The sequence below is a fragment of the Mus pahari genome, chromosome 5, assembly GCF_900095145.1.
Source record: "Mus pahari chromosome 5, PAHARI_EIJ_v1.1, whole genome shotgun sequence".
NCBI classification, from domain to species: Eukaryota; Metazoa; Chordata; class Mammalia; order Rodentia; family Muridae; genus Mus; species Mus pahari.
In genome coordinates this window covers 70,443,154-70,471,153 of record NC_034594.1, presented here as the reverse complement: position 1 = coordinate 70,471,153, position 28,000 = coordinate 70,443,154, and the positions used below count along the sequence as shown (strand labels likewise).

The window sequence follows — 28,000 nt, the reverse complement described above, 5'->3', positions numbered from 1 at the left end:
CACAACTCTGAGCAGGGAGGCGGCGCCGGCAGGTGTGGAGGGGTTCGTATGGTGAGACTGCTTCTCCTAGAAGGCCCCAGCTCCTGGCCAGGTGAGTATTAGGTCTTCTCAGAGGGAGGCTGGAAGGATGGACGGGCAGCCTGAGGGACTGAGCTGGCCAATTATATGGATGGCCGCTGGAGGAGGGTTGGTTTACACTGGCATCTGTGGAATGCTAAGAAGACACTGCCCGGGTCTGACCTGAGGGTGGTTGTTCTCCAAGTTTCCTGAGCGAGGCCTGGGACCCACACAGGGTCTGGCAGCCATGACCTTCTGAGCCACGGGAAGGGAGGCGGGGCAAGGAAGACCCGGTTCACAAAGACACTGTGACTAGCTTTTGGGTTGGGGTGGAGTGTGAAGCATGAGGTACACACCCCCTCTTTCGGGTTAGGCCATTGTGTTTGGGGCCCCAGATTCAGGAAGGAGTAGGGCCCGAGGAGAGTGGTGAGCAGGGCCTCCGCCTCCTCGGACAGCCCCCCTGTGATACTCTTAATTGTTAGGTACTGACTCACCCCACTTCAAAGGCCTTGGCCTTGGTTCAGCTATTTAACCTGCTGCGAGAAGCCTGTCACTCTGGAACTCTGCCCATGGAGAGCTGAGCCCTGCCTGCAGACCTGCTCCTCACCTGGGCAGGTACCTCTTCCTCCGAGCCAGTCTACACAAGCTCGAGAGCGGTCCCCAAGGGCCACCAGGGCCCTGCTGCCTCCTGCTCAGCTCAGGGATGCCTGGCTCAGAAATGCCTGCTCCTTGTGTCTTTGCTCCAGACATGGCCGAGCAGGTGCCCCTGTGGCATCACTACCTGTTGGCCATCCAGTCACGGGAGTCGCCCCGTGTCCAGGACTACCAGAGAGCAGAGAATATCTTGCTTACGGTGCTGGAACGCGCCCATGCCCTGGACTCCCGCTTCATTGTTGACTATTCTCGAGACCTGGAGGCCTTCCAGTTTGCCCTGCGTTCCTCAGAGGACCCACTGGATGTGGAGGTGCCCCTGGGGGTGGACTCGGAGGCTCTCCTGATTGAGGAGTCAGAAGCCACTGAGCCAGGGGATGATCCTGCAATCTGTCGCCTGGGGGTCCTCAAGGAGGCATCTGGCCTGGAGCCATGGGTGACTGCTGACATCTTCAGTGTCTCCTCAGAGGACAAAGACAAGTGTTGTGGCCACATTGTACCCAGTAAAGTCCTGTGTGTTCTCAAAGATCTTCTGGTGGCTGCCATTGTACATTGCAAGCACCACAGGCTCATTCCGCCAGGTAACAGTGGGGGGTGGGGGGCGGGGAGGTACTCGACACAAGTGAGCAATTGTGTCTGTACATATGTGTGACCACTGTGTTTGAGTGCTGAGGGTATGGACTGACCCCTGTGGGCTGCATCCAGGTCCCTGGGTATGTGTCTTGCCTGTGTATATGAATGAAGTGTGAGTTGTCATTGTGTGTGGTGGTGTTGGGGTCTGCAAACTAGGAGACTTTAACTCTGGTCTGTGCGCCCCTAGCATCTCTGAGAAAGTGGATCGTGAGTCTCGTGTGGCCCATTTCTGCATGGTTTGGGGAAGACCTTTCCATGAGTGTCACTTTATAAATGTGTTAACGTTTAAGACAAGCCAGCTGTTTTGTTGGCCAGCTCGCTTGATGAGGCCTCTGGCAGGGTTCCAGGAAGTCAGCCTGTTGCCTGTTACACCCTGTTGTGGTGCTTACACCTGTCCCCCTCTTCAGCCTTAGTCACAATCGATCAGGTTGTGTGTGAATTTGGCCACGTGTCTGTGTCAGGATGCAAATGCATACGTGTGAGTGTGTGGGGATGTGAATGGACATGACTACACACGTGAGTACACACATGTGAGCACAGGCTTCTATATAAACAGGCATGTGTGCGTGCCTGTTTCAATTTATGGCCAAGTTACTAACTGGGTACACTGAGCCCTGAATGGCTCTAGGCTGGGTATTTTCAAATGTGCCAGGGACCCAGCTTCAGTGTCTTGCCGGACATCTTGTTCATGTTATCTGGGGTGTCGGATCCCCAGGTGGGTGGCATTCCCAGCACGGTCAGAAGCAGCCAGTTTCTTTACACAAAGATGGCTGGACAGTGAGACCCTAACAGATGATGCTCATCCTCTTGGATTCAGCACCAGGACATCAGGTTCCTGGGAACTGGAGGCCAAAACAGAATGTCCTGATTTTTTTTTGGGGGGGGGGGGAGAGGTGGATACAGACACAGGATGGTGGCAGCTGCTACTTTCTCATGTGCTTATCTTCCCATGTCACCTTCCTGCTGCTTGTACCGTGTCATCAGTGAGTGGGGTGGTTGCATCGTCCAGAGGGTAGTAACATGTCTGGGATTCCAACTGCGTGGAGTCGTGGTCTGGCTGCATGGCCTGGGGCCTGGGAGCCTGTCATCGTGGACTGCCATCTCATGCTCCCTAAGACTCTGGAAAATGAGGTCTAGCCGAACCCACAGCTGGGCACCTACGCTGCACCTACTCTGGGCTGCAGCATCCAGAAGGCCCCTGGGCTCTTAGACTCCAGGAGGGTAGCTTCTAGTGGAAGTCCTTCCCAGACCTGCAGGGCCAGGTGTCCTAGAGCAGGAGACTGACCTTTGGGCGGCCAGAGACTGTCATGAAATGTCTGGTGTCTCGCAGCTCCTCGTACTTCTTACCTGGTCATCCCTTGAACCCTCTAATGCGGCATGTGGCTTGGCGTGACCATTTCTGTCTTCTCGCTTGACCTAACACAGCCATTGCCAGCTGGCCCTGTCTCCTGCAGGCCCCTTACTTTGCCGAGGCACAGACCCACCTTTTAGGGCAACTAGGAGACTTCTAAGTTGTGACCATTCAAATCTCTAGCTGCCAACCCACTTGCATGGCCAGGTGGCCTCCTGGCTGAGAAAGGAGACTCCGCAGAGTAGGCCCATTCCTGTTGCTGTGGCTGAACTGGGCCCATGGGAAATTCCAGCCATTGCTTCCAACACATCCCTTAAAAGGGAAGCGATTGCTGGTGACAGGGTTCAGCGATCCACTCCCTGGAACCGGTGAGACCAGCCAGGGCTGGCTTAGAGGTGGCCTGGTGAAAACAGGTGTGGCTGGCTGTCTTCCAGGCTCCCATTTCACAGATTAAAAAAAAAAAATGTGTGACTAGAGGAACACATAGGCATTTAAATGCTGATCTGGGAGGGTCCCTCCCCCCCCATAGGGAAACTGAGGCTCATCGGGATGGAAAAATCTCAGAGACTCCCTAAGAGCTATCTTGCAGATGGTGGGTGCTGGCAGGATACACAAGGAGGCCTGGCTGTTTTTTGCAGACCGTCTTGCAATGAAGACCCTGCTACAAGGCTTGTGTTGGGGACTCTGTTTTGATCACACCCATCTCCCCGAGGGTTGGCTCTTTTGGCCTATGATACAGGCTCTTCAGTGGACATAGGAAGATAGAGTACTGGGAGAGGAGGGGGGGGATGGTTCCACCCTGAGCCTGTGTGATGGCGTGGGTGTCTCTGTTACCCCCCCCCCACTATCTCTCACCCTGAGCCTGTGTGATGGCGTGGGGTCTCTGTTATCCCCCACTATCTCTCACCCTGAGCCTGTGTGATGGTGTGGGGTCTCTGTTCCCCCCCCACTATCTCTCACCCTGAGTCTGTGTGATGGCGTGGGGTCTCTGTTCCCCCCCCACTATCTCTCACCCTGAGCCTGTGTGATGGTGTGGGTGTCTCTGTTCCCCCCCCCACTATCTCTCACCCTGAGCCTGTGTGATGGCGTGGGGTCTCTGTTCCCCCCCCCACTATCTCTCACCCTGAGCCTGTGTGATGGCGTGGGTGTCTCTGTTATCCCCTCGCTATCCCTGCTTCTGCTTTGTTTCAAAAGGAAGAGCAACCAGCCATGCCACTCTTGAAATGTTCCTTCTTTGGCAGCCTGGAAATGGAGCCACCCAAGCCTGTATCTCCTCCCAGGCAGGACACGAGGGCCTTTCCCAACACAGTTCTCTCCCATAAACCTTATCCTGACTTTCCTAGGCGTGGCTGCCCAATCCCCCTGAGTGGTGTGAGGACTAGCGTGAACTAGCAGGGTGGCTCTAGACCCGAGCTGTTAGAGAGGCTCTTAGTGTAGGAGGTGAGGTGGGTACAAGCTGTGATCAGGAGAAATCGAGCCTGGGACCACTTCTCCCGGCTCTGTTTCTTCTCAGGTGAGCTGGGCTGTTATGTCTTTGTCCTTCCTGGCTACAAGTGGCTGGAGGAGGGACGTGAGTCTGCAGACACTGTAGGCAGCACCATGGCTGAAGCCTATTCTTACCAGCAGTGTCTAGGGGGTTCAAAGTCCCCAGAATGCATTGCTGTGCCCAAGAGGACCCCACTGGCTTTCATTGAAGACGGAAAAGGTTCAGAGAGAAGCAATGGGGATGTCTTAATCACAGTCCTCAAAGAGCTGCAGGATCTGAGCTGCCCGGGGTGGTAGGGGTCCGGGGGAGGTTGAAGGAACTCCACCAGCCTAGCTCTCCAAACACTTGCTTTAAGCATGCTGGGACTGGGTCAGCACCATCCGGGCCTAATGCTTTTCCTTGGGACCAGGGATCTCTCCTGGCTCCATCCAGCACGGGTGGAGCTGTTTTTTTTTTATTTGAACCTGACCACAAACAAGGGGCAGATCCCACAGGTCTAGGAGGTGTGAGCAGCTGGCTCAGGCAACAAGACGGAGGGAGGGGCCTAGCAGAGAGAAGACTCATGAGGGAAGCTGTTGTTACAGAGGATACTGTGACAGAGGATGCTCAGTTGGTGGGTTGTGTAATACCTCTGCCTGGATGGTAAGTAGAGGGGAAGAAGATTCAGGAAAGGGCATTAAGACAGCACGTACAGTATCCTGCACCAAGGCAGGGTTAGGCCCAGAAGAGGGGCGCTAGATTAATGGAGGGTTGTTGCAGGATCACTGAATGCTGCTAACCTGAAGGAAGGGCAGATGCGGCTGTCTCTGCTGGTGTCCAGCGGCTGGAGGAAGATCCGCTTCAACGTCGTGCCCGTGGTGAGGAAGAAGCACCGGGTGCCTGCCTTGGAGGGGGCCCAGTTGAAGCTTGCATTTCCCGAGGGCGTCTTGAGAAGAATCGCCGGCCACGGGGTGGACCTGGTACCAGCTAATGCTCAGCACTGGAGGTAGATGACACTCAGGGCCTTTGGGCCCCCGAGAGAAGGGGAAACACCTCAAGCCTTCCTGAGGCTCATGCGGGAGGATCTGAGGGCTTCATCTGCTTCTTGTCCTGTGGACGTCTGTGTCGTGCTGAGGTTTCTAGAACCTCTGGAGGAATTCTAGTGCTCAACCACTCACAGAGACCTGAAGGGAAGGCACAGCGGGGCCATCCTCTGCACAGGAGGTAGCCGGGAGCACAGAGCTGTTATGAGAGATATCTAGTGTGTTAGGTGTCCGGAGGAGGCCCTTCACCAACATCCAGGTAAACACCAGCAGAGAGGTTGTCTAAGGTCCCCATGTAGTGAGGATGCTCTCACCAACGAAAGTAGCTCTGGGGTTTGCTAACACCCTTCACTTGGGGATGGCCTTGCCAGCTTACAGAACCCCTTTCAGAATGTTCCCCCACCTGAGATGTTTCTGTGGCTTCCCAGAAACCCGTGAGTTCAGTGAGGGCTGCTTGCTACCAAATCAGTGTCTGTGGTAGGGTGAAGGTACAGAAGTTGAGTCCATTTGAGACTAAACCAGGACTCGGGACCTGGAGCCCATCAAGTCTGATACCATTGACTGGCACACACTTACAGGGTCACAGTGATTCTGCTAGGGAACTTACAAGACACATGCCCTAGGTGCTGCCATCTTAGAAGCAATTTTTTCCTCATAAGACATGTAAGAAGTTGGTGCACCATTCTGAAACTTCAGCAGAGCTCTGTGGGCCCCTACCCTGCATCCTAGCGGACACATTCAAGCAGAACGGAGCCTGCACCAAACATGCTGAATAACCACAGGCCCACCAAGGCAGGAGAAAGGTAGGGCAGAGCAGAGCCATCTTATAAAGAAGAGAACATGACCTTCCTGTTGCCTCACCGCTGCCAACTCTTTAGGACTGAGACCTAGGGAGTGGAAGTCCTATCCTATGATGGCCCAGCGAGCACAGAAGCGAGAGCCTGTACTGGCAGAGCAAGGATCCTACACACATTACCCACCCACTGGCTCCCAAGGGGGCAAGCTTTGGTTTCCCTAATGAGCCTCAGAGTGGAGCCCATACCCCCTGCCAGACTGGGACCCCACTGGTCTCTCCTTGTAAACAAAGGGTGGGCTGGCTGAAGTCTTCCCTAACCTCTGCTGTCTTCGATGGGGAGTCTGAAACCTGGATGTTCAAGCTAACAAACTGAACCAACTGCTGAGACGCAGGGCGTGGGGCCACAGAATGGCCACAGGAAGGGTGTGACCCGCATCCAGGGTTCAAGGGGCTCTCTCTAGGACTGGGGTGCAGCAGCAGCCAGGCCTTTTCTTTCTGGTGGTCCACAGGGAGCTGGGAACTGTGAACCCCAGTCCTGACAGCTGGGTCTGGCTTTCAGGATCTCCACTGGCTACCTGCTCAGTCGCCTGCTTGATGCACTAGGCTCCCTCCCTGGCCACCGCCTGGACAGCCTCTCCATTCTCGACCGCGTAAACCTAGAGAGCTGGCAAGGTGGCAGGCAGAACCATGGCCTAACTTTTGACCACCTGAAGGTATGCATGGTAGCTCACCACCTTGCTCTGTTGCTCACATTTGCGACCTGATGGCAGAAGGTAGTAATCCCCTGGTGTGTTCCTCACACCAGCTCCCATGAGAAGCAGTCACAGGTATTGGGAGGATTCCAGGTTCACCCGGGGAATAGCTCACGGGGGAAGTCTCATAGGCATGGCTGTAGCGTAGCACTGAGGGATATCAGGCTGCTTTGGGCCCATTCCTAGACGGGCTATGTGGGAGGACCTGCAACCCTGAAACACGATTGGGTTGGGCCATGCAAAGCTGGACCTCTCCCCTGCATGAGTCCTTCCCACATCTGTGAACAGTCCTGGCCAGATTTCACTATGGACTGGAGCCAGCTGGGTACCCATAGGAGCACTGTCTCCCTTCCTATGCCCTCTGGGACAGAATACTCAGTCACATCTTTATCCTGCTATGCTATGGCTTTGTCCTGTGTTGAGGAGAATGAGAAAGATGCAGGGGTAGGGTTCCGAATATCCCGAGATCCCGGGACAGTGAGGGGAAGCAGATAGGGCTGTGAAGGCCTGGGACCCTCGTGGAGTATGTGTTGATGATTGACAGGGCCCCGTGGAGTATGTGTTGATGATTGACAGGGCCCCGTGGAGTATGTGTTGATGATTGACAGGGCCCCTGCTTGGCCCAGATGTTAGGGGACAGGTGAGTTCACTTGTCACCAGACACTGGCTCTAGGGAGACTCCCCTGTGTGGACTTAGGCCACTCACTGCTTTCTCAGACCTCCGTCCAAGGTGGGGGTCCAGTCCCTAGGGGTCACTGGTGTCTGATACAAAGAAAATCCTGGTGCCCAAATGAACTGAGAGGGGCTGGAGGAGGAAAGAGTCCGAGGGCACGGAAATGCAGTCTGCGGTTGGGTAATGGGGTGCGGGGAGGTACCTGGTAAGGGGCTTGGAGCAGAAGGGAGGAGGGAATGCCTGATGCCCTGCGGTGGGCCCTCTGGTCTGCAGAGAATGAACTCAGTGGAGGGGCGTGAAGAAACCCTGTAGGATGGAGGGATCCTCAGACGGGAAGGCCATAGCCCAGAGGGAGTTCTGAAGTTCAGGCTAAGGTTCAGCACAGGGTGTGAAGAGAAGCCCAGAGCGGGAGAGAGAGAGACAGAGAAGGAGATGGGAGCTTCTGCGGTGGGCAGCTGTAGGAGGGATGTTAAGGAAAGGCTGGTGGAAGTAAGGTGGTACAGGGCTGGTGGACAGGCAGGTCCCGCCCCATTGACAGGTCCCGCCTTGTGTCCCCGCAGACAGTGCTGCTGTGGGCCTCCACGCTGTTCCCAGCACCAGAGGACTGGGCTGACCTGCAGGGCTCAGTGTACCGCCAGCTGGTGGTGCTGCTCTGCTGCCTGGCTACCAGGAAGCTGCCCCACTTCCTGTACCCGGAGCACAACTTGCTGCAGGATGGTGGCCTGGACCTCGGCGCCATCTACCAACGAGTGGAACACTTCGCCAGCCAGCCCGAAGAGTCCTTAAGAATCCATGTCACCCACCTGGGCCACAGCCGTCCACCACGCATCGACAATGGTGTCAAAGCGCTCCTGCAGCTCCCAGCCAGCGACCCTACCTACTGGGCCACCGCCTACTTTGATTTTCTGCTAGATAAGGTGGGTGCAGCGTTTGCAGGAGAGGGTGGATAGAGCCCTAGTCCTGTACCCTGACGTCTCCCTCCCAGGTGAGGAACTCAGGGATGGCTGGGCCCCTGGATGACTTAAGGTCAGATAGACATGAAGTGCTACCTCAGGAGAGGCCCCACAGGTGCTACACTGCTCTCTGGAATCCAAGGCAGAGGGCCCGAGATTGTCCTGTATTCCACAGATTTACCTAAACCACACAGGACAAACGCCCAGAATCCTCCTCCGTCTTGGGGCTATGGCCTTCCCTGGACCTCCTGGGTTCCACTTCCTGTGTATTTCTGGACTTGGCACTCTGACGGCCATGACCTTTGGGTCCTGGTGTTCTCTGGCCTGACGTTCAGAGGTGCCCCTCACACCCATAGAGCCCATTGTTCCTCTGCAAAAGCAGGAACCCACCCCCCATCCCAGGCCCAAATACCACCTTCAAGGCACGTCTGACATTTTTTGGCCAACTCTCTCTTCTAGCAGCAGTGTCCTGGGGCAGACACTGTGGTACTGGGCATCTTCATTTTATTTTAGGAAGATCAGCCTGCTGGGGGGGGGGAGCTGAAAACTCCCCACCACCCTATTTTGGGGCCAGATTGAAGGGCCTATGTCAAGCTTTCAGCAGATCTGTGCAGGCAGGGTAGGAGGAGGCTGTACCTCAGTGGGATCTCCTTGGGCCTCATGCCTGTGTCGGGGCTACATTGTGTGAGGCGGGGCCGGCGGAGGAGGGATGCTGGAGTGGTCCACCTTCATGGATGCTGGCCCTGCGGTACCCACAGGGAGGAAATGCTTGAGATAGGTGTAGCCTGGCTGCCTGTGACCCTCTGTCCCTGCCCACTGCAGTTCCAGGTCTTTAACATCCAGGATAAGGACAGAATCTCAGCCATGCAGAACATCTTCCAGAAGACCAAGACCATGGGGGAGTGAGAACAGCTGAGCTGAGCTGGGAGACCCAGTGTCTACCTGCAGAGCTCCCTGGAACTTTTGGGAAAGGAATGGGGAACAGGGATGTCTCTTTGAGTGACCGGTGGAGGGACTTAGTCCCTAAGGATTCCTGCTCAAGAGGACACTGTGAGAGTCTAAGTATCCTGCACTGGGGACTTGAGGCAGCTGCCATGTTCCAGGCTGAGCTTGAAGTGAATGGGTATATGCTTCCCAGAAACCCACTGATCCATCCATCTGACAGCCGAACAGGTACAGCCATGAGACGACATGGGTGTTTGCTCTGCCTATGTACCACACTACTTCTTGGGGTTAAAGTACTATGTGTTCACTAATGCTCCAGTGTGCCCTATGGAGAGGGTTCCCCCCACTTTCTGTATCTCCCAGTGCAAATATAGTCTCCTAAAACTAGGAAAGGCCCGTGTGCAAAGGATGGTTTCATTTCAAACCTTCTCCACGCTCAGGTAGAGAGCGTTCCCCTGGACAAGCATCTCTACTCTCCAGAAGAGGGAATTCCATAGCTCCCCTTCCCCCATACCGGCCTTCCCTGCTTCCCTGTCACTGGAGGAGTGTTCCCTATGCCCAGAATCCTGTGATTCCCCACACTTACTTATCTAATCTCCTTAAGTGCCTTAAGCAGCTTCTCTGGAGTCCAGGGTGCTCTCAGTACCCCAGCTGGGAGACAGTTCTCCCCCATCATCTTTGATTACTTGGTGACATTTACTTCTTGGCTTCAGAACTGCAGACTGCACTCCGGGCTCTGAGGAGGGAACCCAGGGCCCTACATGTGTATGGGTCATGCATTGTCCCAGTGTCTAACAGCTTTTGTCAGAGTAACTACACAGTGAAAGCAAGATCCTAGGGCTCTGGAAGTTACAGAGCCAGGGCCTGAGCAGTCACCAACACAAGGGAAATGTCATGTTGTCTCAAGCGTGGGACTGAAATAGAGCCAGGCCCACCCTTGCCACCTCCTTGATGATAAATGCAAATCACAATGGCTGCACTTAACAGAAATGAGAGCTGTGAACACAGGAAAGGCCAAGAGGACTATTTTCTTTTGGACAGAGTCTAAGTATGTAGCAGTGGTATAGAACTCTATGCTGGCCAGGCTATCATCAGACTCATAGAGATATCCTTGGCTGCCTCCTAAGTGCAGAGATTAAAGATGAGCACCACCACACGGAACTACATTTTTTAAAAAGATATATTTTATATATTTATTTTGCTTGAACTAATGTGTGTGTGTGCATGTGTGTGTATGTATGTGCATGTTTGTGTGTGTATGTGTGTGTGTGTGAACACATGAGAGCCATGGCTCATGTGTGGAGGTCAGAGAATAACGTATAAAAGCTGGTTATTTCCTTCTACCATGTGGGTCAGTCCAAGGATTGAACTTAGGTCATGAGGGGGAACATTTACCTGCTCAGCCATCTCATCAGTACTCAAAGGACTGTTCTGAGACTATTTCTAGTACACTGCTCTTTAAATAGACCACCAAAGCACTGCACATGAGGATGCAGGTGCAGAACGCAGCACTTCTTAAAGCTTACCACTGTCACAACCTCAGTGGTGGACTCAGAGCCAGGTGGACTGCCGTGAGTGTCAGGGCTAAAGAAACTTTGCCAAATGGTAACTTGTCACCAAGATGCTGTGCTAGACATGCAATCTATGGTGGACTAGGATGTCAGGGTCTCTGGAACTTTCTCAGTAGACACCAAAGCAGGAGGTAAATCCTCTTTGTTCCCATTAGAAGAGAGGACAAGAAGCAATGTGTCTCCTTGGAAGAGGACAGTATAAATTCTGATCCCACCCACACTAACTCTCCTGTCCTGGACAAGAGACAGAATTTGGGAGACATACAAAATATTTCTGTGCTGATGGTACCATGCAGATCAGAGCCAGGAAGGCTTGCTGGCAAGTTCTTCAGTTCCATAACATTTCTACATGACATTATAGTCTACAAATGAGCTAGACTACATTCATAGCTATTCCGGAACACATGTGGCCTGTTGGCCACAGATTGAACATGCCTACAGGTATATAAAATGCTCTCATTCCATAGGCCGAATAGGGGGAAAGCTTTGTACCATCTCAAGGTCTGCCCTTGGCAAAGCTTTTGGACTCAGAGGCTTAGCACAGGGTGAGACTTTGCCCTATCTGCCTTGGTGCTTGGTGAGACTTCTGGATCGTGAAGACTATGCACCTCACCTAAGAATATCCATCAACTAAGTGGCTGGATTAGCTGTCACTTTTGAGTGGGACCAGCACACTCCAAGTGTATACATGCTATAGCAAGTTTATGTCCTAGGATGACCACAGTCTCAATGATATTATGTGGATCCCTGAAAACTCCATCATGGGAGCCGAGGTCCTGAAGCAAGGGAGTGTCAAGCAGAACAAAAGGTGCCCAAGGTACCACGTGATCCCTTTCCTACTGTCACTGGTCCCTGTGTGTGTTGACAGGGGTGGGAGCTATTGGTGGCAATGTCACATAGATTTGGAGGGCAATATAGGCAGACAACCTGGGACCAATCAGGCAGGGCAAGGGACAGATAAGTTACAAGAGAGTGACTTGGGCCTCCCTGTCACCTCACCTGTCTGGGCCTCTCCCTCACCTTGTGCTGGCCTTGGTGACTCCCTGGGGACTTAGAATCCTGGAAAGCAGCAGTGAGGGATGGTTCTCCCAGAAACAGAGATTCAAGAAATAGAATTATTCCTTGATTGTGGAGATAAGAGGCCCATGAGAAACACAGATATAAGACAAGAGATTACAGAGGTGAAAGAGGCTGTAAATGGCATACAAGGTGAGTCCTCAGGAAAGCCCAGAAGCTCCGAAGTTAAGTAAGTTCTCCACAGTCCAGGAGGACCCACAAGGGCATGTGGATGCTTGGAGATATGAACATCCCACTCTAGGTACATGATAGAAAAAAAAGTCAACAAGTGCGCAGAGGACTGGAAGACCCATCACCAGCAAGCCCGAGTGCCGCCTGGAGAAGCCCACTCTCACCCACAGGATCAGTTGTTAGGGCATTTACACCTGTGAGGGGAGGTGTTTTCCTAAATGGGTCTTGATTTCATGAATAAAAAAGGCAGAAGCCAATTTCTGGGTGAAGGAAAAAAAGATGGGACACCAAGGTCACAGGAGGAAGAGAAAGGGATGCAGAGAGAAAGGGGATTTGGACCAGGCTGTGGAGCAGGTAGGAAGCTGCAGACATGTGGGTCTCAGGGGCACCTATAGTTCCTAGCCTCCACCAAGGGCGGAGGCCAAGGAAGACGGAAGGAGCTACTTGCTAAGATCAGGGCAGGAAATTCTTTGCCCAGCCAATGGGTTGTCTGGCTAGTTTTTAAATAATAAAATTGTCTCATGGTTTCCATCTGCAGCTATAAGGTGGGCAAGAGGAGAAAGCGGGTAGCCGGGGCAGTTATTGGCGACTTGGTGAATCTAGCCACGAGGGGCGGCTGGAGTGCGGACAAGAGCTCTCGGATTCCCAAGGTTGGAGGATGATGGAGATGAAGTTGGAGCTAGGGGAACCAGGAGAGTTCATAGAGTAGGCCACAGCACCAGGCAAGGAGATGGCTGCTTTTAAAATTGCACACAACAGATGGTACCCAATGTGGATCAAAGCTAAAATCCATATACCATATGATTTCCGACCTCAACAGATACAAGTTAAAAATAAAAGTCAAGTGGATACTTAGAATTTCCTCCAAATATTTGGAAATAATACAACATAAATCAAAACAATCTATGGTTCAAAGAATAAGTCTCAGGAAATATCAAAATATTTGTCTTTGGTGATGAGGAAAATGCTGCCCATCAAAGGTTGGAGTTGGCGTTGGTGCAGTAGTGCACAGAGGTAAAACCTCAGTGTGAAATACCTAGGAGAAGCTGAATCAGCTACCTATGCTTCCGGTGTAGGATGCAGAAGTACAAGGATAGCCCACAAAGAAACCGATAAGAATTACTTGTTAATCAAAATATATCAAAAAAATTTTCAAAGGAGGGCCAGTGAGATGATTCAGCAGGTTGGGGTGTCTATTTCCAAACCCAACAACCTGGTTCCAATTCCCAGGACCCACATGGTAGAAAGAGAAAACCAACACCTGCTGGATGTCCTCTGGCTTCTACAGATACATGGTGGTGTATTCACACACCATACTACACCACCATCACCAACAACATCACCACCTCCGCTGCCACCCCTGCCACCACCACTGTGACTGCCATATACACACAAAGCAAAGTAAATAAGAATGTTAAATTAAAAAACAAAACTTAGAATGAGTAAGTCAAAACTAGAAGAGGTCAGATGAGGAGGATAGAAACAAAGAGGACAACAGAGAAAAAGCAAACACAGGTGTTTTGCAAAGATGGATAAAATGAATACCTCCTAGCAACAGGAAAAAGAAAAGGAGAGAGAGAGAGAAGATGTAAGTCACCTATATAGAGGGCAATGAAATAAAAATTGCTACAAATTCTATAGGTACCCTATGTCAGTGAAGGGACATTGTCACTTATTTAACATCAGGACATTCATCAGCCTAGATGGAAAGCCAACACACCATGGAGAGCATAGTTATAAAAACTGACATTAGAAGAAGATAACATCTAAAGAACCCATGTCTGGTCAGCTCTCAGGAGGCTGTGAGTCTGAGGCCAACCTGACCTACAGAAGGAGACCCTGTCTCAAATGGAAGGGAGGGAGGGGAGGAGGGAAAGAGAGAGAGAGAGGGAAGGAGGGACTCAGGTATTTTAGTTTTCCCATAAAGAAAGTTTCCATCCCCCAGTCCTGGGTTGTTGAATTTTACCAAACACATAAGGGTAAGAAAATAGCTCTAGTTTTTCCTACGCTTTATCAGAAAATAAAGGAGAAATAATATTCAGTAGCAAAGGTGGAGGGGCTGTGAGCGCCATGTTGACAGCACACTGTGGTAGAAAGGAACTTTGGAAAACCTGCTACTGACGCCAGTCATAAGCTGAACACACACATATGCACACACACACGCACACACAGGCACACACTAATAACAAGTACATACACATTAATCACTTTCTCTAAGACTGAAGTTCTCCTAACTATTTAGTTTGGCACTGGGTTTGTGTTGTCAGTGAGGTAAGAAAGAAAGCAGATGAGAAGCAAATGGATTGGGAAAGACAGGAAACTGTTATCACTCATAGGCAACTTGGTTACTGACTTAGAAAATCCAAAGAAATCTCTAGAACTGTGAACCTAGCCAGGTCGGTAGACAGAAAACTAGTATAAAAACATATTAAAAGGAAACAGGAATGAGAAAAGTTAAATATCATTTATAATATCAGAAAAACATCAACCCCCTAGTAACAAATACAACAAAAGCTACACACAAGACCTCTACAGTGAAAATCTGAAACATTGCTTAGAGAAATTTAAAATCATCTAAATGAATGCTCATAAAATCAAGTTTGTAATATTTGTAAATTTGTAATATATCAGGTTACTGTCCTTAACCTGATAGTTGGAAAATTCCAATCAAAATTTCAGAAAGCTATTCTGTAGAAATGAACAAAAGAAGCCCAAGATATTCAAAAGTTTTAGAATAAAAAAAAGTCTCTCTTCTCCCCCTCCCACATATTCAGACTTACTGGTGACTGCAAAGTTTGAGTTAATGCAGATTGACTTATGATCAAAAAAGCAGCCTGAGTAGAACAGACACCAGAAAACAAGCCACACATATCAATGATCTTTGCCAGGTTGGCAGGTTAATAGGATGGAGAAAGCAAGGTTTGTTTAACAAGCATATCGTTAGGACAACTGGGTACTGTTAGTAATAAAATGCACTTTGCCCATGTCCATTCAATGAAACAAATAATAAACCCACAAATAACTTCAAAATAAAATATAGAAATACCTATTACAGCCTCAAAATAGGAAAGACTTCTGGGGTAAGATAATAATAGTACAGATCACAGGAAGAAAACCCCTAGAACCACACCAAAATCAAATATACCTGCTCTCTGAGACCATCAGTGGGAAAATAAGCAGATAAGCTACTGAACCAGGAAACCCTTAGGATGCAAATATCTGATTGGGTTGAGAATACATTAAAAAAAAAATCTGTTATGAGGGGGGGGTGAGATGGCTTAGTGGGTAAAGTGCTTATCAAACAAGTATGGAGACCTAATTTTGGATCCTGAGCACCTATGCAAAAACTGGTTACAGCTGTGCACACCTGTAATCTTAACAGTAGGTGAGGGGAGGGGCAGGTTTTCTGGACAGACAGACACACACACACAGGAGAGAGAGAGAGAGAGAGAGAGAGAGAGAGAGAGAGAGAGAGAGACTGAGACTCAAGGACTAGTATAACCAGCATCCAAAAGAGGAAAAATCTACATACCTACAAACTATTTGAACTGACACTTTTCTGAAGATGGTTTGCAAGTAGCCAATGGCAAATGAAAAGATACAGGCCTTGTCAATCACCAGGGGAGGATACATGTAACCAAGCTAGTTTGACAGTTGCTAAAGCCAAAGGATGCCAGTTACCTGGGCAAGAACCTGGAACGGCCACAGCTCTTATACAGTTTCTCCTAGTCAAGGCACCTGTAAATGAAATCCTCCTACTCTACTCTGAATAAGTGAAAGGATACAGTCACAGGAAGCCTTGAATCAGGAGGCTGTTACAGCTGTGTTTATCAAAGTCCCGACTGGAAATGAATCAGGTGTCCATCACCAGCAGGTAAAGGAACAGAATTTCTATGGTGTGGTCATGCAGGTGAGGGCAGTCAGGCACACATGTACAGGAAGGTCCAAGGTCCTAGGCAGACTCTCATCAGAGAATATGTGTGGTCCATGGGTGACACAGCTGACCTGCAGGATCAGAAGAAGCAGGGAATCTTCCACTGGGTGACTCCTGAGTCCATTCTCAGGCAAACCACTTGCATACCTCAGTGTCTGCCTCTTGGGAGATCAAACCAAGATAGATTTGCTCTCTGGACAAAGATCAGGCTCTAAGTGATCACAAAGACAAGGCTCTAAGTGGGTATTCTCAGCTCTGGGCTCTCCAGTCTCCTCTCCAAGAACCCCTCCCTGCTCTGCTCCAGGTTCCTTGGTGGCACTGACTACAGCTCTGCCGTGACTTTGTCCCTGTGTCCCTCAAGACTGTCTCCTCTGGTCACCAGGAGTCACTGAGCAGCAGCCTCTGTTGGCTCCAGAACCTACCCTAGAGCATAGTTGTGACCTTGTACCAGGGATGTGGACTTAGCTAGGTTAACCATTCTCTGCAAGGAGGTGCATTTCCTACTGATAACCTGGAAAGAGGGGCTCTCTGGTCTTGGTAAGGGGGGGCATTCTCCATCCTTCCTCTCTGGGGCTCTGAGTATAGCTGCCCAGTATGGTCCAGGTGGTGAATGTGCCAGACAACTGCGCCAGAAGTGAGGTGGGGGGGACTAGCAGAGGAGGGAAACTAGGGCTCAGTATCAATGTGTTCAGGGTTAAAGGTTGAGGATGGGGGGGGGTTCTTCATGGTCATGATCTCAGGTTATGGCTCTGTGCTTGTAGGTGTCTTATCTTTATGAGTTCTTGTAGATTCACTTGAAGACATCATTATGAGAGTGTGTTTGGTATGTGTGTGGGGTGAGTGACATCTGGGAAATTAAGGACAGTATCCTTGGTCCTGGGAAAGGATCTAGAACAAGGGGGATCTTTTCAAAAGGCCACACTGGGGCTGTGCAGGCAGCTGAGGGGCCCCAGGTCCCTCTCCCACACCCAGCCCCACACAGTCATAGGAGATTTCTGGTAAGCACTTTATTGAAAATTCCCAAAGGCCAGTGGCCTGTGGGCTGCAGCTCTGTCAGAAGGTGGTTGGCATCCTGTTTCCACAAGATTCCATTTGTGGGGAGATGGGCAGCTTCACCCTGCTCCTTCTGGCATGGCCCGGCTACATCAGCATCTTTGCTGGCTCTTGGCCTTGCACCGTCTTTTCGTTCTTGCTATATTCCCAGCCCCTCTAGGAGGGCATCATCTGGTGAGAGGATGCTCACAACTTGTTCTTAGGACAATGTTGCAGGGCCTCCCGCAGGGCCTCGGCCACACGGTCCACATTCTCCGTGGTGGCGTTGTAACCCAGGAGGCCGATCCGTAGCACCTGGTAGGCATGGAACATACAGATGTCAGTTGCCATCGTCGGCAGCCTCTTGTCTGATAGGACCTGGTTAGGGTAGGGTAATTTTATCACGTGGGATCCGCATCCATCTGGTACGCAGAAGAGAAGTGGCCTCATGGCTGCCACACAGGGGTCACAGCCAGCCCTCCCCCACTGTACCTAAAACATAGAGTTCAGGAGGTACGGCCAGGGAGGGTCACTCAGAGCTCAGAGTGGACCTGGTAAAGCTGAGGTGTGACCTCCCGACTGTGGTGGAGAGGAGGATATTCTGTTTGAGGGGCTCATGCTCTTAGGGCTCTGCAGTGACCCAACAGAGATGGGCTGTGCAGCAGGACTTGATAAGGGGGAGGGGTGCCTAGTGCCTCTGGTTATAAAGCCCTGGCTTCCCAGAAGCCTCCTCACCTTCTCCTCAGTGGGCCCAAGACCCCCAGAGATTTCAATGCTGAAATGGTCCAGCACATAGTTGACGATGTCCCTCCAATTGTAGCCCGCAGGCACAGTTACAGTGGTGATTGTGGGTAGCCGGATTTCCTGCAAGAAGCGCCAGTCTTAGCCATGTGGACTGGGGCCCTGTGTACCCTCCAGGGACATTCATGTCCTCTATGGTGGTGCTCAGGCTGCTTGACCTGTGCTGGTTTTTAGAGTCTAGAGAAAGGGCCAGAGGGAAACAGCTTGCCAGCCAGCTTTTGGCTACCACAGGACTCCCTTGGCAGAGAATAGGAGGCATCTGGAGGTTGTCAAGGGCCTGAGGAGTTTGCCCCCAGCTTTGGGAGGCTTACATCCCTCTGAAACATGATGCTTGCTCTCACCAATCGATTACAGCCTCCCCCTCCCCCTCCCCATTGGACTAGTGCCTGGATCAAGCAACCGAGGACGAGGACGCCTGCCTTCCACGGGCTCCTCACCGGGTCCTTTACAAAGAACTTTAAGCCCATCTCCTGCAGGCGTTTGTGCAGAAGTGCTGTAGCCTCCCTGTGATGCCGCCAGGAATTCTCCAGGCCCTGTGGGGAAAAGGTGACCATGACAGCAGGCATGTGCCAGCCCCTCTATTGCTTAGAGATACTGGGCGACTTCTTCTGGAACCCCAGGCTCTGAGGAGACAAGAGTCTATGCTGGGCCAAGCTTGAGGAAAGAGGATATCTACTGGGTCTGGGAGGGAGAAAAGTGGGACCTAGCCTCCTATGGGTACCCAGTGGGGCCTGGGAAGACAGGCAGGACACATTTCAAAGGGTAGGCTGCCACTTGAGGAAGCTGGGATTGCTGCCATGTGGGTTTGGTGTGATCAGAGTCAGGTGACCCTGGACCTAAGGAAGTGTGATATGTGACCTCTAGGAAAAGTCTTTCCTACTCTGACCCCCAAGATCACTCCTAGGTCATATTTTGCCCACCATTAACTGCTTCCCACTGGCCACTAGATCTCACCATCTTAGCACACTGAGTTTACCTCTTTCCCAATACTCTTCCTTCTTCCATTTTAGGGTCTCAGTCTATAGCTCAGGCTAGCCACACACTCTTGGTCCTGCATCAACATCCTGAGTGCTAGGCTGACAGGTAGGTACCATCGTCTTTGGCTATCTATGAATTCTTATTTTTCCCTATCCAGCTCATCCCCTAGTTTTTGCTCCACAGGGATGTATCCCCAGATCAGAGCCCTAGCCAGGGTGTAGGTGACCGTCTAGATCATGGCTCACTTCATTTTTAACCCAGTTCTCATGCAGCGACTTCATGAGTGCTCCTAAGATTTTGAACATGTTAGCCAGAGCCCAGGACTCTTCCTGGCCCCTGTGGCTGGCAATGGCCTTTGAGGGACATCAGGACTCAGAGGAAGGTGGCCAGGCTTTGGTTATTCTTTCTGTCCTGTGACCCGTGTAACCAACTTGGCCTGTAGCCACATGTCACCTCCATTTCCTGGGAGTGGATTTTGCACTGGACACAACCACTGACCCAGTTGGCCAGGAACCTGCACATGCCTGCAGAGGGCCAGCCCCTTCTCTGGTGAGAACTGCAGTGGCCAGGAGTGTCCCAAGGGCTTGTGTGGAAACTACCTTGGCTAGCAATAAAGGAGCTACAGGTGGTGTTGGCATGTGTCTGTCGGTGACATTTATAATGAAACCCAAGATAGCTGAGCATGGTGGCGCATGCTTATAATGCCAGAACATGGGAGGTAGATGCAGGATCATTAGGAATTCAGTGCTAGCCTGGAACTAAGTTTGAGGCTAGCCTGAGCTACACGAGACTTTAGCTCTTTCTTTCTTTCTTTCTTTCTTTCTTTCTTTCTTTCTTTCTTTCTTTCTTTCTTTCTTTCTTTCTTNCTTCCTTCCTTCCTTCCTTCCTTCCTTCCTTCCTTCCTTCCTTCCTTCCTTCCTTTTTTTCTTTCTTTCTCCTTCTTGCTCCATCTGGCCCATGTGAAATCTTCAGACTTGTTATAATGGAGTAAGTATAGGCCCTGACCTTAAACTTAGATTTCCCAGTTTCTAGAAACTACCAGCCAAGTAAGTGTAACTATAAGGTACTCTGCCTGTGGCACAAACAGACTAAGATAGCCCTTGATCTGCCAACTGTTTGACTGTATGTGCCCCATCTCTGAGACCCCTCTCACTACCTCTCTCAGACCCCCCACTTAATTCTGAGGAACCTCTCCCTTTTGACCTCCACTGTGATCTGCTGAGTCACCCAAGGGTCAGACCAGAGTGTGCCTCTGTCTGCCCTGGGCTCTGTCTTCCCAGATTCCTCTTTGAAGAAGCCACCTGCCCCACCCCCACTCCTTGGGAGGACCTCCATATTCCTGGCTACACCATAGCTTCTCCTACTCCAAAGCCTGGGTCTGTTGGTGAACAGATGCACTGCTATCTTAGGAATCTCCTTGTCTCCTTTCTCCAGAGCGATCTGAGGAAGTCATGGGAAAGGAAGCATCCCACAGGTGCCCAGTCTGAGGTGCACTCCGGCCTGAGGGGCTTCCTTCTCTTCCTGCTCCACTTCTTTTTCTTCTTCCCATTAGGGTGAAGTCCCTGCTGTTACCTGCTCTGCAATGAGTGCCAGGCTCTCCCTCAGGCAGTATAAGCTGGTGACAGGCGTGGTATGATGAATTCTGGGGAATGAAAAAAAGAGTCTGGTTCAATGTCACGGTAGGGACTGGGCCAAGAGTTGATGGTCCCACTTTGACAGCTCGGGCTCTGTGGCAGAAGCCAACCATTTCCCAGGGACACTCCCTGCATCAGAGTCACAGAGTCAGGAATGCCAGGGAGGGAAGGCCGGCCCAGGGCTTAGCACCATGTGTAGGGGAAGGAAAGAGGAGAAGCACATGGTTGGTCGCCATCTTCCCACCAGGACTCCATGTTCTTGTGAAGCCAGCACTGGGCACTTTCTCCCCAACAGTCCAGAACATCCCTCTGATACCCTGCCTTGGGCGTTGTATAAGACCTCTCAGGATCATGACTGAGGTGGCCTATGGAACCTCTAGTTGCAAAAAGACCGAGGCTGGATAAGGATTATGGAAATGGTGGCAGGGCCTGTTTATTAGCCCTGAGCCTCTGGGCCAGGTGGCAAATGGGGCCTCAATTTAACGGCTAGCACAAGAACCCTCAATTAGAACATGGGGCTCAAAGGCACAAAGGCCTGGAAAGCAGAACTTGACCTGCACGGTGGATATGAAGCTGGGTGTGGGGTGGGCAGCCCCGGGGCCTGCCGGATACTCACACTCTGGTCTTGCCCTCACATCCCCACAACTTGGCCAAGTATGTGATGTCTGTGTAGAAGGAGACTGGCTTTGTCTTCCGGGAGTAGACCTTGTATCTGGACAAGAGAAACCACTGTGAGTACCTACCTGCCTTTGGCTTTGGGGCTATGCTGTGTCACAGATGTGGGGTGCAGGGGCAGAATGCCTATTGTGGAACTTGTGTTCATGGGACATTGTGAGCTCAGGAGGGACATGAGTTCCTCAGAGTGCCCAACCCTCTGGGATCTGCATGACTGTGACTGTCCCATGGGTACCTAGAACCAGTACTCCACCATTCTGTCTCTTTGTTTCTCCCACTTCCAACCACAGGTCTGTCCTGTCTCCTTTATCAGGGAAGTTGCTTTTCCAGGTGGGGCTCCCCAACCCTTTCCCCCACCCCTGATAACCTTCCTCCCTTCCTATGGCTCTCAGCCCTGACTTTCCCTGTGACACTGCTGGTGTCTGACATGGCACCCAGGATGAACTCCTGACCATACCAAAATCGACTCACTTGGGTCGGGACTCAGGCTGGATGTGGCTGACGGTCATTACCTGATGAAGTCTCTCTTCCATGACTTTGTGTCCTCCTCCAACCCCCATTATCTAGGCCCAGGATCTAGATACCAGGATCCTGAGATGATGGGACTACAGAGTCAGGGGTGGCTTGTGCTTCTCTGGCAGGTCCTATGCCAACTCACAGAAGCTGAGCAGAGGTTGAAGGGTGGGTACTGGGCTCTGAGCATCCAGACACATTGGATCACCCCTTAGTGTGACCTCCAGAACCTCCAGAATGCTAGCCTCTGGTCCTGCCCACAGCCCAGGCCCTGCCATGTGTCCTCCCCTTTCCCCTGTGAGATATCTTCGGAGCATATCTTGGCTTTAAGGACATCCCAGCAGGGTGAACAGGGAGAGGTCTGAACATGGAGCCTTTCCCTCCCTCCCTCTAAGGGCCAGCCGTGCCCTCATCAGAATCCACATCCCAAAGCGAGGTGTGGAACACTCACTTGGCCTTGTCGTTGAAGGAGATGAGGGAGATCCCCGGTGGAGCATTCAGGACCTTCTGAGAGCCAGAGTACATGACGTCAATGCCTAGGGCGGGAATGGAGAAGGGAGTATCTGAGATCCCGTGGAAGAGTTCAACAAATAGGTGTGTTTGTCCAGTCTGTACCATGCTCTGCGATTGGCGGACCAAGATTTCGCCGAGACATGGAAATCAGGAGGGGTGCCGGAGAAACCTGGCTTCAGCCCCGGTTTGTTATACTTACAGCCTCAGGCTGGAACCTCTTAGCCTTTCTAATCTCTGGGGACAGCCAAACGTAGGCAGTACAGCATGGTGTCTACGGGATGTCCCTGATGTCTGCAGCACTGGACACGCTGCATCTGATACTCAAGCCCAGCCCTTCCTCGTCCCGTCTGCTCCTACTACAGCTGGAGAGCCTCCTATCCACGCACCCCCAAGAGTAGCAGCTGCCTCCTGCTGAATCCCCCACACCCTGTCTCATGGCCTGGCAGAAACTCAGGCGGGTGACTCACTTCAGTCTGCTGTCCCAGGGATACGGTACGTGAGTGATGTGTCCCCAAGGGATGGTGCACTGAAAAATTGGTCCTTAGTGTGGAATGGGAGGGTTGGGACCTCTAAGAGGCAGGGCCTATCGGGATGTTATTGGGTCATTGACTATCCGCAGGGGTTGACCCTGCCTAGTTCTCAGAAAAGGGCTGTTAGGAAAGACCATGCCTTTCCCTTCCTGGTCTCTGGCTCCTCACCCTGTGATTTCTTCCTCTTGCTTTACTCCTTCTGTGTTACTCTCCCCCAGAGGGGATGCAGCCAGGACCTGTGCAAGAGACCCTGCCACGCTGTTTGGACTTTCTGACTAGCAAACTGCAAACTACATAACTTCTTTTACCAGGGCCTGGGGAGACAGGGCCACAAAACCAGTTATGGTCCGGCGGTGGTTTCTACAAGAGCTGTCATACTGAGTCTTCTGTGGCCTCAGAGTTTGCCGGTGTGTGTGATCTGGAATATGGGGGGTCCAAGGCATGCTCTTACCTTGTTGGTCCATGTAGATAGGAACCCCGCCCAGGGATGCCACCGAGTCCACCAGGAGTAGGCACTGGTACCTGGGGGAGTCATGGGCATGGAGGCAGCACAGTGAAGCAGGAGGGATTGTGGGAGTTCAGATTTCAGTCTAAACCGGATGTCTGGTGGGGAATGGGTGGGGGAAGGGCTTGAAAGCCGTTGGAAGGGCAGTGGGGAAGCAAGGAAGGCTCCCTTTCTCTTCTCATGTGGGCTTCCCTCCCTGAAGCAGCTCCTTGAAGCCAGAAGCACTGTAGCGCTGGGCAGGTATCTATGCGGGGCCTGGGTGGGCGGGTCATGGCCCAGATGGCTCTGCTGCTGGACCTCTCAGAGACAAATGAGGGTCAGCCTAGGTAACCAGGGTTTTGAGTGACAAGAGCTAGCCTGGATCCCAGCAACCAGGTAGCACAAAGGTCTAGGCTTCCCTCTTGCCTCTACCAATAGCTACACACTTGGCCACCTGCCACAGACACACAGCCTTTAGAGGCCAGAGTCCAGCTCCAGCAACATCGAGTATGTTCATCCCCTCCCGCCCAGGTTTCCTCATAGAGCTATGTAAGCGCAGTCATAGGCAAGGTTTGACCCTATCTAATTAAGCCCCACGCATGAGCAGGACTCTATGTGGGACTCTTTCAGTGGGGGTCCTGCCCATATGGGCTCCACATCCCTGAGTGCCATGGTGGTCCTGCCATGCTAACCCTCTATGGCCCTGACAAGGTTCTCTTCTGGCCTGTGATCAGCTTTATAGACAGCACTGCTGTCTTACAGAGGGGCTACCATGTCCTGGAACAGTTCTCCTGTAAACCCCTGTGTGGGGTTGGGGAAGAAGTTCAGGCAAGGGGCAGCTTTGGGGCCAGGGGACTCTGGTTGAGGTGGGAGTAGGCTTTGAGATGCACAGGCTGGGCAGCACCAGCCTTTGCCAGCCACGGGATGCCCCATGGGTCAGTACCACTGTAGTGGTATCTGGCTACAGGGTACTTGGTCCTATCCCAGCCTCTGGGTCCTCATCAGATAAAATGATGATAAGACACTTATTCAGCCTGGTACGAGCAAACCCACCCATACCATGGGACAGTGGCAGTTGGGACACCTTGTCACTGACAGCCCTGTAGCTCCCTGGCAGCATCGTCCAGCCAGGCTTTGGGCTTTGCTCTGCCCTGGTACTGCCATGCCATGTCAGCCTTACCTATGGCACAGCTCCCCAAAACCATCCAGGGGCTGCACCACACCAGTGGATGACTCCCCGTGAGTCAGGAACAGCAATACCGGTCTGTGCTGAGCCAGGCCCTGAGGGACAGAGGTGACAGCTCTGAGCAGGACTGATGGAGACCTCTCCCTGGATCAGCCAGCTCCTTACAGAGGGACATCGGTTTGTGGGGTCGGGGCCAGGATCATCCACATATATCCAGCTCTCTCCACAATTGGATGGGCCAACTTAGAAATAGGCACATGATGTGCCTCACCCCTTTTCTGTCAACGCGCGATGATGGAGGGAACAGAGGGGAAAGCATGGCTAAGAAGAAAGAGTGGCCAGCATCTTGCCTGCCTTGCAGTCTGGAGGTTGGGACTGGCCTGACCCACATCGAGGGGATGGCATCCTGGAGTTCAGTAACAGGTCATGCCTCCCTGACTCCACACAGCCTGGCTGGCCCTGCCCACAGGACTGCATCCCAGACTCCATTTTGTTTTCAAACGGAGGAAGACTTCCTAACTGATCCTGGGTGTAGGAACCCCTCGCATGGCCAGTCTTAGACACTGAGAAGTCAAGCCATAGGCCTCCGAATCCCAGCCGAACCCCACCAACGATGATTCGGTGTCTCAGTACCTCCTCCACCTCCTGCAGTGTGTAATGTTCTCCAGGCTTCTTGATCATCTGGTGCACACGGGCTCCTGACGACAGGGACAGAATGGGTTGTGAGTTAGACATAGTGTCGGGGAGGGGAAGGACTGAAGGAGCTGAAGGGGGACTGCAACCCCATAGGAAGATCAATATCAACTAACCGAACCAACCAGAGCTCCCAGGGATGAAACCACTGACTAAAGAGTACACATGGAGGGACCCATGGCTCCAGCCATATATGTAGCCAAAGATGGTTTTATCTGGCATCAATGGGAGGGGAGGCCCTTGGTCCTGTGTAGGCTTGATGCCCCAGTGTAAGTGGTGATGCAGGAATAGGAAGTGGGAGGGGGAACACCCTCATAGAGGCAAAGGGGAGGAGGGATGGGATGGGGGAGTTACAGAGGGGGGAGGCCCAGAACAGGGGACATTTGAAATGTAAATAAATAAAATAATCAATAAAAAAATTTAACACACACAAGAAGTAGTGTGGGGGAGCCCACTCATGCTGGCTCCCACGTGGCTTTACCACAGGTGAAGTGGAGCATACTCTGTGAGGCCTGCTTTTCCCACAGATGCAGCACTGTCCTGGCCTCCAGGGCTTTGAGCCCAGAGCTTTTCTGTGGTGGGGGTGGTGTGAGTGTGTGTGTGTGTGTGTGTGTGTGTGTGTGTGTACCTCCTCAGGCTGAGGGGGCTCTTGGCAGCCTTATCACACAAACATTATCTATGTGAGGTGACTTTGAGCACTGCAGGCAATATGGGATCCTACCTACCCCTGGTGCCATTCACAGGTATCCCACGTCACTTGATGGACAGCTGGATGAAGGGTGAGAGGAAGAAGCAGGCCTTGACCTGTGGATCTGGGAACACCAGGACCCAAGCACCTGTCCTGAGTTTTGTCTCTGAGTCCCATGTCACATGAACCTGCTCACCACCAGAGTCCTAGCAGGGGACCAACCTGAACCACCCAAAGCTCAGTGAAGGGCAAAGAGTGGCTTTGGGCCTGGATGACTGATGTCCGTCAATCATGTGGCCATGCGCTTGTGAACCACATGGGCCATTTGCAAATGCCAGAGTCTGGCAGAGGTCTGGGTGTATGCCTACCCTCTTCCATCTCAGGCTCCGGAGGGAGAACTGTTGTTAGGGCTGCATTTCACAGGCAACCGAGGCTCTGAGATTCGGGGAGAGAATCAGCCCCTGAAATTCCAGTCTTCCCGCGACTCTCAGAGAACTGCTGGGGCTCAGATCAGGGGGGTCCCTGTAACACCTCTTCCACACATTTCAGAGACAATCGTGTCTAACTGGACAAGGCCAGTCTGCTAGGGCTGGGAGAATGCCCAGATGCCTTCCTGGAAGAGGCAGCATCCCATTCGGGGGAGACGGAGGCATTGGGGCCACAGGAAGGAGTGCCTAGTCGGATGGAACAGGCATTGATCTGGTGGAGACACCTTCAGGGTTCCCCCAGGAGGCCTCCCGAGGGATGACACAGGTCACAGACTGCTCTCCCTTACCAATGCGTTCAGCAATCTCTGCAGCCCTCATGCCCCAGATGCCATTGGTTCCGACTAGAAAGGAGTCTCCTGGCTCTAGGAGGTTGAACAGGGCAGTCTCCATGGCACAGTGCCCTGAGCCGCTGACAACCAACGTGAGGGGGTTCCTGGTCTGGAACACATACTGGATGCCTTGCTTGATCTCCTCCATGATCTAGACAGTGGACACACAGGTCAGATCCTCTCCTCTGCCTGCTACCGAGTGATCACCACCCCTAGATGGAGGCTGCCGCCACCAAGGCCTACCTGAAACATCTCTTTTTGCATGTGTCCAATCATCCTCAGACTTCCTGCCGCCAGCACACGGGGAGCCAGGTTGGAGGGCCCCGGACCCAACAGGAGCCTCGTAGGAACGGACAGGGGCTTGCTCAGGGCCTCTGGGGGTGGCACCAGCAGCTGGTGCGAGCCCATGGTCCGGACCCAACCTGCCGCTCTGGAGCCCAGCGTCACACTGGCCTTGGCCAACATCCGGAACATTTCCCAGCTAGCTCTGCGCTGAACTCAGAGGCCAGGTCTGGCTGATGAGTGAGTCCCTGTTGCTCCGGCCCTTTTATTGTCAGTTTAACCCTGATCAATGTTTGTCCTTCTGTCAGGGTGGACAGGACAGTGGAGGTGTGAACCTTCCACAGGGGGAGGGGAGCCTCTGGTGTCCCGTCAAAGAACAGCAGTATGAAGAGTCTCACACCCCTCTCCGTGGGTCCCCTCACAGCCCAGCCAGGGGTCTGAAAGCTTCTTCAAGAGTCAGAGAGCAGGTGCCCGAGGCTCGTAGGTCCGATGTATTGCAAGCACCCACCTGAGCACCGGGTTCCACGGCAGTCGGGCTGGGTGTGGCTGTGTTCCAACACGGCTTCATTCATTTGGTGCTGCCTGTATGTGCAAGGTGTAAGACTACCCACTGCAGCATGGGCTGGCCTCTGTCTCTCCCCAGTCATCAGTAGCTGCTCGCACGGGTGGGATCCATTCTTGCTGAGCATTTGGCTGGCTAGGAAGAAAACAAAGAGAGTACATGAAGTGGGGTATAGAAAAGTGAGGGGGGGTTGGTGAGATGGCTCAGTGGTTAAGAGCGCCGACTGCTCTTCCAAAGGTCCTGAGTTCAAATCCCAGCAACCATATGGTGGCTCACAACCATCTGTATGGAAATCTGATGCCCTCTTCTGGAGAGTCTGAAGACAGCTACAGTGTACTTACAAAATAAATAAACAAATATTTACGAAAGAAAGAAAGAAAGAAAGAAAGAAAGAAAGAAAGAAAGAAAGAAAGAAAGAAAGAAAAGTGAGGGGAATAACGGAGATGTTGAATTGGAGAGGTGAGAGAGAAGTGGGTTTGATCAAAACATTGCACACATGTATGGAATTCCCAAGTAAAAGAGTCATGCCTGAAGTCAGAA

The 28,000-nt window shown here is 52.1% G+C and overlaps 2 protein-coding genes across 3 annotated transcripts; one reads left to right on the top strand and one right to left on the bottom strand.

Annotated features, from left to right (window-relative positions):
* The first annotated feature begins 18 nt into the window (after positions 1-18).
* Mab21l4 (mab-21 like 4) lies at positions 19-9,935 on the top strand. The gene is made up of 6 exons (XM_021199121.2): positions 19-91; positions 540-1,289; positions 4,938-5,163; positions 6,556-6,709; positions 7,982-8,338; positions 9,197-9,935. Exons 2-6 carry the CDS (start codon positions 761-763, stop codon positions 9,278-9,280), a joined length of 1,350 nt encoding a protein of 449 aa, XP_021054780.1. The 5' UTR covers positions 19-91; positions 540-760; the 3' UTR covers positions 9,281-9,935.
* Positions 9,936-17,057: 7,122 nt separating this feature from the next.
* Positions 17,058-27,148, bottom strand: Agxt (alanine--glyoxylate and serine--pyruvate aminotransferase). Of its 2 annotated transcripts, XM_021198966.1 has the most exons (11): positions 26,860-27,148; positions 26,575-26,767; positions 25,052-25,116; positions 24,413-24,513; positions 23,200-23,270; positions 22,157-22,241; positions 21,134-21,229; positions 20,456-20,525; positions 18,343-18,438; positions 17,840-17,968; positions 17,058-17,419 (listed from the first exon to the last, which is right to left on the bottom strand). In XM_021198966.1, exons 1-11 carry the CDS (start codon positions 27,088-27,090, stop codon positions 17,312-17,314), a joined length of 1,245 nt encoding a protein of 414 aa, XP_021054625.1. In that variant the 5' UTR covers positions 27,091-27,148; the 3' UTR covers positions 17,058-17,311. The 2 variants fall into 2 exon arrangements, with proteins under 2 accessions (XP_021054625.1, XP_029394102.1); XM_029538242.1 differs by lacking the exon at positions 18,343-18,438 and having other exon boundaries at positions 17,071-17,419; positions 26,860-27,118.
* Between the last annotated feature and the right edge of the window lie 852 nt (positions 27,149-28,000).